The 13,519-nt window shown below is 43.5% G+C and overlaps 1 protein-coding gene across 1 annotated transcript; it reads right to left on the reverse strand.

Annotated features, from left to right (window-relative positions):
* Positions 1-1,958: 1,958 nt before the first annotated feature.
* EPGN (epithelial mitogen) lies at positions 1,959-10,152 on the reverse strand (the record flags this gene model as incomplete). The annotated part of the gene is made up of 5 exons (XM_082482523.1): positions 1,959-2,356; positions 2,657-2,809; positions 3,481-3,601; positions 9,502-9,591; positions 10,116-10,152. The coding sequence occupies 5 exons, from the start codon at positions 10,150-10,152 to the stop codon at positions 2,302-2,304; spliced, it is 456 nt and encodes a 151-aa protein (XP_082338649.1). The 3' UTR covers positions 1,959-2,301.
* Between the last annotated feature and the right edge of the window lie 3,367 nt (positions 10,153-13,519).

Genomic DNA, 13,519 nt, shown 5'->3' on the forward strand with positions numbered 1-13,519 from the left:
CTGCCCTTAGAACTCCTTCAACAACTGCACGTACACCCTGCCTAAGTTACGTTACTCTGCACATCTGCGCCAAGACACGGCCTCCGTGATGCAGAAGGGCTGGTCATCTAAAAGTGAATGCAACGCTTGCAATATGCACGCAGGAAGACTCAACTCACTGCGGAGAGGGAAATTCAGTCACATGACAAAAGCTTTGAGGCTCTTCATCCTTTGGCCTATGTAGCTTTAAAATTTTCTCCGAGACCCATGAGAAAGATCTCTCACCTGTGTCTTCCTGGTGACATGCATGTTTCTAATAGGTATTTCTGTTGAGCCTGTCCACTGTGTACGAGGGGTGAAGGGTGTCTTTGTGTGTCTGTGTGTGGATGTGCAGACTGTGATCCACATCTAACTGCATTCTCAGTACATACATGGGACACAGAAAACGTCAGGGCAGGTACTGAAAGCTGACTTGAAAATGGATAGTAAGAAAAGGTCAGAAGAATGGAATGGAGCAAACAATACAGAGATCTGAAGATTTAACTTGAGAAGAAGAAACGAAAAAGGCTGGGAGTTGGAAAGTCAGTTCAGTGCCTCTTAAAAAACGCTCATGTCGACACATAGAGGAAAGGACTGGTGTCTGTCTCCATCCCGCTCCTCACCAGCAATCCATCCTGGGTATGCATGTGTTGCTTGCTCCAGTCTGTTGCATGGGGACTCCAACCAAACAGTGTGTGACACGTTGTTTTATTCATTGGTATCAAACAGAGAGCCAAGATGACTCAGCTACTGACCAGGATTCCCCCGTGTGAGAAGCCCACTGAACTTCAGACCACTTGAGTGCCAAATGTACATTTACCCTTTCAAAAGCCACTCTTTCATACACATTTCAGCATTATCATTGTTGTCTCACAAATACACAGGGTTTTTTCAATAAACAGCATGCAACCTGTTGTGCAAATTGACTCACATAACAAAGACATTCAGCTTTCCAGCAGGGCACCTAAATTTAGGAGCCTATATCATCCCGTAAAATCACCAAGTACCTAACTGTCTTTTTCTCATAGATGACTAAGCATAGCAGGTGCGTCTACAACATGCAACAGCTGAAATGAAAATCTTAGAGCCGTCTCCAGTCTCATCAGCGCAGGCAAACACTCCAACCATCAGTGAGAAGTCACAGTTAGCACCACCAGCTTCAGAATCATATTTCTTCCCTTTTCCTTGAACAAAATCTTTATACCTCTGTGATTCTTCATAGACAAAATGAAGAAAACCAAGCATCTGATATGTAATGTGTTTGTCCAGGGTGAAACAAAATCTCTACTGTCATTTCGTTCTTATTTGAGTGGTCAGTTTGTGCACATAATGTAAGAACGGAATAAAGAGAGTCCGCTTCCTAGGCAAAGCTATACTGAAGTTTCATAACAAAATTCCAGCCTCGCTAGCAACTGAAGCCTTGTGCTGAAATCATGGTGCAGCAAGGTAATGTTCGGCCTGAAGTTCCATGAATCTGATGAGCTGCTATATGATGTTAGGGAAGAGTAGAGTTCTTTGCATAAGCACACTCAATAATCCATTTTGAGAAAGACGTCCGATTCCTTTGCTTACGAAAACAGTAAGAACTTGCCACGCCCAGAGGTGTCATGGTCTAATTTTCCAGGAATCGCTTACTCGCTATTCCTAAGTTTAAGTAAGCTTTTGAGAACCATCCATTTTCCTCATTCCAAAGCATTTTATGATTTTGTCCTTTATGGCAACAGAAGCCTATGCTCTGCTTAGCATGCTGAAGACAACTGCTGTGCTGGAAGAGGGCTGTTTATCCACACACACAGGCAACAGACACTGAAATCAGAACGCAAACGGTTTCTTGTCAGCACATGATGTTCAGAATCCAACTCCATTGTGAGACAGGTTGCACTTTTCCTCCAGAGGAGAAAAAAGAAGAGGAAAAAAAAAAAGACAAAGAAGACCAGAGCAGAACACTGTATTAGGGCTTGAAATGACTGAAAACAGCTAAAACCAACCAGTCCTCCCATCAGCAAATACCAACCACAGGGGAGTGTTGAGAGGGCTGCAAGTACCCTTAGCTGTTCGGACCTGCTCGTCTAGCAACCTTGACTAAAAAGAGGAAGTCTTTCTTCAGAAGTGAGTGGGGCCCATCAGTTCTGCAGGAATTCCTTTTATGTACTTGCTCTGTCATTCCCTTTATTTCACCTCATCAGCGAGGCTGCGGTACCTGCCAGATGGAGCGGGGTGGCCTTCCCAGCAGAACTTCCTCTCATTTACAGGCAAACTGGTAAGTGTCCCAATGCCAGATCTTCACAACGCCGTCTCGCCCATGCACACTTTATAGGGTGATTTCAATTTCCTGCATCTAAAATGGACAAGATAATGTGATTTTAATTAAACAAATCAAGACCACAGCAGTCTGAACAGAACCTAAATCTAATCACCTAACTCATTTAGGCAGCCCCAACAAAACGTGTTTCAGGCAATTGCACCATTTCACCCAACCGGCAGATCAGAAAGCAGAGCTATAAAGTGTCAGCTCCTTTAAGATCACACCAACAACAGGCCAGAACACACTCCCAGCACCCTCAGAACTCTGCACACTGTTTCTTCCTGCCCACTGTAGTTCAGACAAATGTAATCAGAAGGTTACATATCTCCGTACCTCTTTCTTACGTAGCAGTAGATAATAGCAAGTATCCCACTTGTCAGTATTCCTACACCGATTCCCACAGCAATGTAGCGTTCGTAAGAATTATGTGCATATGAATTTAGTGTTAAATGTTCACACCTCTCTCCATTGTAACCTGCAAGGCACCTACAAAATAAATATACACCATGTAAAAATTATTCACAACTTCTTATGCTTTGTATTTCAGAAGCACATGTTAGTTTTCATCAGTTTAAACAATTTAGAACAAGTCTAAATGAGGATGGACTGAATCCGGTGCTTGGTCAGTACCTCTTCACTCCACCAAGACTACCAGTTGCCCCAGTTTATCTAGTTTAAAGGTAGCTGAAGTACTGCAGCCACAGCAGCAAACTCAGCCTAAAACTACCCTCATCGTGGAGGGTGTGGACAAAGAGCACCGAGCTGATCCTTAGCTGCTATAACTACTCCAAAGGCCAAAGCTGCCCAGCATGAACCCTCAAAAATTTTAAGGGCACCATAGTCTCAATTGGATTGTAAGCAGTTGCGGAATAAGAGAGTTGCAGCTGACACCTTCGAAGACCCACAGTGAAAATCTACTTATTCCTCTATTACTTACTCTAGCACCAGCTGTGATTTGAGATGGCATCACGGGAGCGACTTAGAAAGCTGTAATGTTCCCTCTCCCTTCCTTCGTATTACACTGGAGCAGCACTTCTGCCTCGTTAACAGTCCTGAGCCACCATAGCACTCAAGCACATTACATTAATAACATGTAGCAGGCAAAGAAACGATGCTACTGTTTTCTAAGAAGGATACTTATAAGCAGTATACTTTACTTGCATATGGGTTTCCTCAGTTCGCTGTGGAAAGCACAGAGTCCATTGATACAATAGCTGTGGTGTTCTTCAAGACAGGTCTGCATAAGCTTCAAGAGCTTTGGCTGTTCTGTGTAGTCTACTGTGAAAAGGGAAAAAGTCCTATTATATTTAGGAAAACAAAATCATCCGAATCTATTTTCACAACTCAAGTTGAAAAGACATTACCTGCAGAAAACACTTAATACATAGATTTACTGTGATATGTCTCAGGAGCAGTTTCAAACACTGCTAAGCAGAACAAGCTTCTAAGGCATTCCAGCACAGCTTTAGAGAAAGCACAAGCTGCAAATATATTACTTGCTCTTGAGAAGCATGTATAAAGATGATTATGGGAGATTCATCCAGGCCAACATCAGCACTACCCAACCTGCAATCCAATCAGATAAACCATCCCAGGAATATCAGGGGTTTAGGACACAACGAGAGCATTGAATTATTCTCAGGACGCTTCCCATTCTGAATTCAAATTATTAGTTAATTCCGTCTTTCTTTTCCCCATCACCAGACAAACTACTGCATTTCTAACATTCCTGCCTGCCAGCTCTGCAGCTATGAGCGAGCGATGAATGGTGGGATTGCTCTCTCCATCCATTCTCCATGGTTTAATGTTAACGGAGTGTCCAATTACGCTTGTAAGCACCCAAGACTGCCCGGATGGTCTTCCCGCACAAAATCACGGTCCACGACTATTAAGTTTCTGAACTTGCGCAAAATTCTATGCATCCAGGTCAGTTAGCATGCTTCTGCTCTGAAAGCACGGAAAATTACTACCTTATTCCCACCCATGGTGGCTCCAATGAGAATAAAGGAGAAGTCAAAACTGTCCTTGGGGATCTTATATCCACACTACATACTGACAGAAGAGCGACTGAGGCCAGGCATGAGGCACCCTGCTGTGTAGAAGGAGCGCAGAGGCCAGCATTTATCCGCAACACGGGAGCAGGGTTGTGGCAAGTGAAGAGAAAGCTCAAAAGCTTCACCATCAAAGCAAGTATCTGTTTGAACTGGTCTCTCTACCCAGTTACAGGAATTGCTGGTGGGGTGGGGTGTCCAGACAATGTCTTGCTATTTCAGGGGACTGTTTTAGTGATGGCTGAAGGTGATTTCCTAATTGAGTGTATGTCAACACCAGCTTTCAGTTATGACCACAAGAAAAATAACATCATGCAGGAATGTGACAAGGTCTGCTCAGAGTGACTAAACAATGGTCCAGCAAGCAGAAACCTTCCTTTCTGACTAAGTGCTGAATCAAGGTCTGGAGATATTACACTGATGGAACCATTGTCATACATGTAAGCCTCTAGCCATCCTGCAAGCAACTCAAGATCCCACAACATATTTTTCAGGAGTAGCACCACCAACCCTCTAAACTACCCATCAAATTCCAGTTTGAGTCATTTAATGGCAGGAAGCCCCCCTGTGTGCTCAACTAAGCATTTTTTTTCTTCGTCCTTTATGCAGCTTCATCACAGAGATGAGAAGCGATGGTCAACAGCTGCTCTAGTCTGTGCCTGCACGTTCGAGCAATTCATAACTTCATTTTTGAATCATGTGGTTTGGATGCCTAAGAGGCATGATTCTATCACTGTTACTCAGATCAAACAACACTACTTTGAAAATAGTGCCCTCTCAAACCTGACAGAGTAATCAGAGTTCCAGCTTATCAAGAGACTAAGATAGAACAACATGTCTTGCTTTAAAATGAAGTTCTTTGGGTTTGAGAAAAGGCCATCCTTTCCATTCTTGTAAGGGAAAATCACAAGTTTCTTTTCACACTGTAGAGATGGCAGACCTAAAGGTAGCAACACAAGTCTGGAAACTATAAACTAAATCCACGGTTTTGGCCTAGCAATCAAGTGACAATACATACACACCGAAGGATATGCTGAGACTGGAGGCCTATCTCTATCGCACACTACGATGCGGCAGGGGAGTACCCGAAGCGGCTCACAGCCCAGATGTGCGTGCAACATCACCTAGCAGTGAGCTCTATGCTACCACACCTAGGTTGTCCCCAAATACCAAAACCAGAATGATATCTCTGCTATAGAAAGCCATGTGTAGGGCAGATGGACCCATAGCCTTGAACCACACACTCTGCAAGGGAAGAAGTTGGCGCTGGCTACACGCAAGCTTCAGTATGAAGCTCTGGCTCTTCTCTGGCTGGCTCTGGGAACGCCGCCGACAAGCTCTGGGGACAGGCTTCTTGGCTGAGAGCACAGTCACCACAGGACCAGGCCTTGGAAGGATAGATTTAAGGAAGATAATCACAGAATCACAGAATTATCAGAGTTGGAAGGGACCTCAAGAGATCATCTAGTCCAACTCTCCTGCTAAATCAGGATTGCCTAGAGCACATTACTCAGGACTGCATCCAGGCGGGTCTTGAAAATCTCCAGGGAAGGGGACTCCACAACCTCCCTGGGCAGCCTGTTCCAGTGCTCTGTCACCCGAACCGTAAAGAACTGTTTCCGTGTATTTGAACGGAACTTCCTGTGTACTAACTTGTGCCCATTGCCCCTCGTCCTGTCACTTGGAACCAATGAAAAGAGCCTGGCTCCATCCTTCTTCAACCCACCCTTTAGATACTTGTACGCCAAGAAGAACTTAAGAAAGGACAGATTTCAGGAAGAAAAGAGAGATTTTATGACACGAGGCAGATGATAGTATTTTCTGCACAGGAAGACTGTACGATGCTCACTGCTGGAGAAAGCACAACGGACAACAAAGCACGTGGCAAACACAACTGCAGGGCTCAGCATGCCAAGGAAACCCAGGATGCAGGAGACCTGCAAAAGCCTATTTTCACTTAGGACTAACGTACCTGCAGACCAGGTACCAGCAACCGCAGCTCTGCGGGGAAGAGTTTCAGAAAATAGGCAATGGCACATTGACGCTTCCCTTGTGCCTCTCCTTAGGCACCAACTGTTTTGTATCACCATTTCAGCACAAAGGGGGCTGAACAGTGCACTACAAAACGGCTAAACATAACCACTCAACAGGACCCTTTAATGTGCATTTCCTGCTGCCCAAAGTACTACTCTTCCGTCAGGCCCTGAGAGAATGTCTACCGCACAGGTTTAATATTTCACTTCTATCTCTGCCCTACATGGAAGAAAAAAAATAAACGAGGAAGGTACAAATCTACAGAGCAGAGGCATGAAATCCCCAGCCATCTCTTCTCAAACTTCCACCAGATGGATTCAGGCAGCCAGAACATCCCTCCTCGTTTACCCCACCGCTGCCGAGAGGTGGCAGCCTTCCATCTACCACTGCCTCGGAGAAACCTCCCTTCATGCGGGTACACGAAACCTCTTCCCCTGAGTGCCGTGCAAGTTAGTACTGACATTAGAAGCAAAGTTAAGCCTAGAGTAGAACCCTGCCTCGAAAGCGTTTCAGACAAATATCTTGCTGGGCAGGCAACAAACGAGCAATAAATTCCTCCCTCCTTGTCAGGAGCAAGATTTTTGTCCACTGTGGGGCTGCAAGATCAGATCTTATATGTACACACAAAAATTCTAAGCGCCAATTATTTTGACACTGCAAAAGTACAAACTGCTTCTGAAAGAAGAATGAGTCTTGAAAACAGAAAGAACGATTTCTAACCCATCCCAGAGCATTATGCTAATTCATATCATATTATCCACCTAGATACTAAGCAAGCTGTTGAATAAACACATCCATGTGCCCTTTCATGTCACGTGAGTAAAGAAAAGCATGCTGTGTAAGCACTTGACAGTTGCCTGCAACTGAGTCATTCAAACAGATACACTTGGCAAGATCTGACATGAAATCAAAACTACAGGCACTTGGAAGCCTGGGCATGCCAAAACCGACAGACCGGCAACAAAAAGAGTCAGCCACTGACACCATGACAACTCAGCCTTCAAGTATGGTGCGTCGGGGAGGACCAGGAAAGTCAGAAAGGGGAGGGAGGGAAGGGGTCAGCCCCAGGTTCAGGGCCTCCCTTACAGGCTGCACGGAAGCAACAGCTCACAGCACGACGGGATGTGATTTTTTCCCCAGTAAAACCAAGCCCTTCCCTACTCCCAGCCGCCCACTTTGCTACGAAGGCTCCCCTTCAGCACAAACAGCATCACAAATTCTTTATCCCTGCCATGTCAGCTCCCAGCCAGGCATCCTCTCCGTTACCTCTCCTTTCCCCCCGACTGATCGCCGACCCTAACATTGCCCAGCCCCAGCACTGGTGACAAGTAAAGCCTATGTAACATAAAATAAGGAAATAGGACATGATCTTGTAAATATGAGGCAAACGGATTGAGCAGAAAGTTTTCCAAAAACTGCACCTCAGCCCCCAGAGGACTTGCAATCCCACAAGAAATTGCCAGTTCCTCCAGTAATACTTAACCAGGAATTCATTTTCTTAAGATTCAGTATTACTGAACCTAGGTTATAAACCTTACTATAAACTTAACTTAAACAGGACTAGGAGCTACAAGCAAACTTCCGAGAGATACAGCCAGTTTCTTTGGTGATGTTTTAAGCATTTCTTTTCAATCTTCTTTCTGGAAATGCTGTTTTCTAACTTCTCAGTGGCTTCATACAAGGTCCACCACTTCTAATTACCTGTGTAAACGTGTGCTTGTATGTTTGTGAATTCAATTCTGCCTTTGAGGGGAACACGCTCCCAACTAAAAGCGCTGGTATCTAGTTGACTTGCACAGCCACAGCTAACATAAAGGTACAGGGGACAATTACAGATGTGTCTGGGACCCTGTAAATAAGCCTCTTATTTGTTAAACCATGACCTGTAACTCCTGCTTTCTAGAATAATACAAACAGGGTACTTAAAAGCCACAACCTATTTCTACTTCATTATAGTCCTGTTTGCTGTATGCGACTCTGGAAGAATTGTGTCCCAGACAAATCCGCTACGCCAGACCCCAGCGCTGCACTGATAGATAAAACTACTACAGTCAAAAATAAACTTCGTCTTGACTTCACATATGTGTGTGTGTATATATTATATATGTTTTACATACATATATATGAAACCCACATATACAGTATATGTATGGATGAATATATCTACCTATAACACTGTACCGCTATGAGAAATTAGACAAAAGAAAGAAAAGTTTGACTCATGAAAAAAATAAAAAGCTTGTGGATCAACTCAAAAAAGCTTGTAAGACATCCTGTGATGACTTAAAATTAACAGAAGATGATTTGTATGCATGTTTATGTTCTTTTTAAAGTACAGAGACATTAATAAGTATCACAGTTAAAATCCTTTCCTCCTTTACTGACCTGCCAAAACCTCAGTTCCAGATCGCACAGTTCTCCAAAAGTAATGACATCATTAGCACCTGAAGTAACATCAAGAATGCAGCTTGCAGGATAAACACAGCGCTCTGGTCTCAGATGTTGGCAGGTAAATAGCTTGAGTTCACATTTCAGTCAGAAAAGAAAAAGAAAGAAAAGAGAGAGCTAGCACTCTGAAGAAGGCTGTGGGAGCTGCGATAGCCGAAAGCAAAACTGCAACAAAGAAAGAAACTACTGAGTAATGAGAGGCATCACCTGAAGTTAACACTTGCTGCATTCTCTCCTGTGCATAAAGATTCGCACTGAAGACAGCCAGAAACCAAGCACGAGTTAAAAGTAACAGAAATTGCCATCAGAAACACAGACCATCTAACCCAATTAGCCTTGAAATATCTTTTCCAAATTATAACTGACTTTGGATCAACGATCCTTTAGCTGGTCAACGCTGAGCCTACCCCAGCTGAGTGGCAGCTATTACTTTAGAGAGGTTTTTAAGCCTCCGTGAATAAAGCAGCTCATCTCACAAATGAAACACACACAAAATTCAGTAGCGTCCAAGTGACAGGAGCATTATAGCAGCTATTATCATAATAGATTTTTTTGTTTGTTTGTTTCTATGTTTTGGTTTTTTGTTGTTTTGGTTTGGTTTTAAGCGACAGATTAATATAGACAAACAGAACAAAAAAGAAATACCTTCAGCGTTGTTTTTTGTCCAATTATTCCACAAGTCTGTGCTGAGGGATGAAACAGTAAAAGCTGACTCTTCGCTCAGTGCCCCCATTGCTGTGTAATGCAAATAGATGCTTACTGTAACAGAAAAACTTAGTATATCTATTGAAGGTTCATTTCATCCAGAAAACATGTACCCACTTAATACAATTCTGATACGATGCAAATACAATTCTGATACGATGCAGCAATATAACAATTCATTTAAAACATTCTTGCCTCAAACTTCCTTTTGCCAAAGCATAATTATCATTGTGAGGAAACAAACTGTTGTTTGCAAATTTCCAAAATACACATCCATTCTGTTCTCCATTCTATTATCTTATGCAATTTACGACAGAGCTCCCTGTAATATGCTACAATGTTACACCTATTTACCACTCTAAGTAGCTTCTTTTCAAAGAGCCTATATTATACCCTATCAGTTAAAATTTCATCCGGATTTAAAATTACTACAGTAATTCTGCTTCACAATGCCTTTGCATGCTTCCCACCCCTACCGCTTATTTAAGAAAGAGAGAACTATTGTTCAACAAAGCCTTGTACCTTACCCCATTGAAAACCTTCTCCAAACCTACCTTTCAGCAAAATATAGATTAGCATTCCAAATGCCATGGCAAGCAGCTGCTTTAACACCTTCTCAACTCTTCTTTCCAGATGGCTCGCCTGCTCTGCTTATCTGTGCTCCTCTGTTTTCTCTTGCACTTATATGCCATGAAGCGTCATCTGCTGCTCTCACCAATCAAAAAAAGGTGCATCTGGCAACAACCTCAACCCCCGGGGCAACCACACATTTATTTAGGAAACTGCTATTATCTAGCAATGGGATCAGGTTTTCTTTTGAAACCCTGGTTTCCTATTACCTGTGGGCATAATTGTGCATGCAAAGATACACTTTTAAAGAGAGACCTGGTATCTGCCGGAGCAGACCAATGAAATACAGCAAAACAGAGGCGAGCAAAATGAAAAATGACGTATCGTGAAAAACGTGATCTTGCTTTCGCTGAGCAATGTAGCTCTTGTGTTCATTCCAGGAGGACAGTCAGCATTCAGGTCGCTGATATGGAGTGCAGGGTCCGGGGACCAGCTCCTGCTTTGCTCCTGTTCCTTCCCTCAGTCCTCCCTGTACCTCAGTTCCTGCCATCCAGAAGAGGAACTTCGAGAACTGCTAGTGCCGAGATTAGGAAGTGATCAGACACAAAGATAATGGAGCATGTTCTCCATTAGTGGCTGCCAGCAAGAGGTCTTTGATCACAGGCTCTGGCGAGCCCGAAGGGCATGCTAATCACTTTTCACTCAGCCTTCCCATGTGCACAACACTCTGCTGCAGGGCAGGCCACCAACCCTGCGCAAGGCCTGGGACTGCTGGCTGGAGCTACGCGTGGCTGTGCAGGGCAGACGTCGAAAGCTGGCAAAGCACAGGGGCTGAGAAAACACAGACTGAAAGAGCAGGTAAGCTGTTGCCTGCTACATGAGGCGATCCCCTCATTATTCCCGCCGCTATACTGACATCAAAGCCCGTCTCTACCTTGTCAAGGAAGTGGGTATGCCCAATGAGAACAATCATACTTTTTACGTAAACTGTTTGTAGGTCTCTAAGACCTCCACGTTTCTTATACTAAACCACTCTCCACAGCCCCAAACGCTGTCCAGCTTCCCTGGTCACAGGCAGCTTGGAACAAGCAGGACTGGTCTCTCCAAAGGGTACTTAAATAGCCAGACATCCTCTAGCAGGTCATCAGAAAGGCCCAGTTCAATAATGTAAGCACACATCAACAACCCGACTCTCACTGAAGGACAGCTACACACTTCACCCCAGCAACAAGTTTTGCTTTCTCAACTGTGAGCTCCAAGCAACAAGAACATTTCACAAATTTCATATTTTAAAACCAAAAATCTGATAAACGCTCTAATAACTCCGATCAGCTCAAGTTCTCCCTCTACACTGCACTCTGCTCCGTGATCTGTAGGATTAAGTCTAACAACTTCACGTGCTAAGGAAAAAACTCAAGCTAGTTATGCACATTTTAATTATGTGTTCTTCTGCTCATGGACTGCATTCCAGAAGGCTTTTCCCTTCCTTCGCTATCCAGAATTGCTGCATACCTGCACACTGATTGAGTGCAGCTTGTGTGCTGCCCGGATGGACAGGAGCGTTTATGCCTACCTGGATAACCTCTGCCATCAGTCCCGAGCAGGGCTAAGTCTCCTGAGCCTTGCTTTCAACATACATCTGCACAATGGGAGCTTAATCCGGCTTGAATCCGAGCGGTGGCTTCGTCATGAGGCAATACAGCTGGGTGCGGTAGCCCTGTGAGAAAGCTTCAGTGGCTAAGGCCGGGCCTCTGTCTGCCACAGGGCATGCGTGCTTGGACCGGACTTGACCAGGTCTGGCACACGAACATGCTTTTTGGGTTGGTAATAGGCCCTTCCCTCTGGATGCTCCTTCTGGATGTTCTCCCAGTGGAGAACACTCTCCCAGCTGTGTCTGGCAGCTCTGACAATAGCATGCCGTTGACTGAAACCTCAGTCTCACTGGCTTTTGTGTAATGCTAGCCCATCCATCATAGATGAAAAGAGAAAAAGCTTAACGGTTTGTAGGACACAAAAGAGGCAGACTCGCTCAAGTGATGTAAGCAAAAAGCCATAAGCTGCTATTCTGCCCAAAAAATGCAGATATGATTTTAGTTAAATCAAAGAAAAGAAACCTAAATCTAGAAGAGCAACATAAACAGATGAAAGAAAGTAATGACTGAACATGCAAATGACCTCCATTCACCCCACTCTTCACACACAGATAAAAAAAAAAACAAAACATGAAACCACCCCCCAAACCTTATTAAAATTTTTCATCGTGGCTCATGTAACAGTGAACAAATTTTATTCCATCTTAGTCAAGGATGGGTTGACCAGTCTAAGCATCATCTCCACAGGCACGTTGTTCCTCTTAACATTCATACTTCTGCTTAAATTTAAACTGTTAAGCAAGTGTCTGCGCTATTGGCACTATATATTTTGTAATGATTCTGCCCACCTCTTCTGCAAACACTACATGAAACAAAACTCTCAGAAAGCCCATCACAAGAACAATCAGTGGAGAAGCGATGCTCCATCTTGCTTCTTTTATTACAGTAAGCATATTTTTTTATTTAACGGCAGTAACATTTGGCCACAATTTTTTTCTTCCCCTTTCAAGTTATATATAGTCTACCAACAAACATCTAAGGCTCTTGAAGGAAATAAATCAAAGTTATCCCAACTAAGATAAAAACATGAAGATAAAAATCCAAACTGGCTCCCACTGACTTCAGTGAGAATCGGGGTAGGCTCGTCGTATCAATAGTGCGCACACTCAGTTCAACAGTGCGCGCACTCAGTTCAACTGGCAACTCAGCAGTAACTCCACTCCAGCTTTTACACTGCACGAGATTATTCTAGATCTACCTTTGGAACTACAAGTTTTGGGAATAGACATATACTGATCATCTTATCCCACATGGTCCTCTCTAAGCAGCAAAACATTGTAGCCAAGGATTCACAGGGCTGAGCCTTACCTCATAGACTAAAAATAAAACACCCTTAATGCAGTCTCAGAAAATAAAGACAATAATTAAATGGCTTAAAATTCCAACAGAAATATTTCATCAGGGATAAACTTTTGCTTTTCTCTTCCTTCTCTCCTCCCTGCCCCCCCATTATACATATTGTACATACACAGTAGTTTTAACTACATTCTACCTAATTAAAGTCCAATCCAGCCCATTCATCTATTCAGGGTTGGGTTTTTTTTTGTGGGATGAGGGTATTATGTACCAAAACATTTAGTTAAACAAATCCAGACATGGAAAGAAAAGAATTCCTAGCCTCAATTCTAGCTACTTATTCATGCATACCTCTAGCATATGTTTAAGGTCAGAATTTCATCACTGTTGAAGCTGACATGACTATTTTAAACCACGTACTGAACATCTGCATTCACATC

Source organism: Vanellus vanellus (genome assembly GCF_965231255.1).
Source record: "Vanellus vanellus genome assembly, chromosome: 4".
NCBI lineage: Eukaryota > Metazoa > Chordata > Aves > Charadriiformes > Charadriidae > Vanellus > Vanellus vanellus.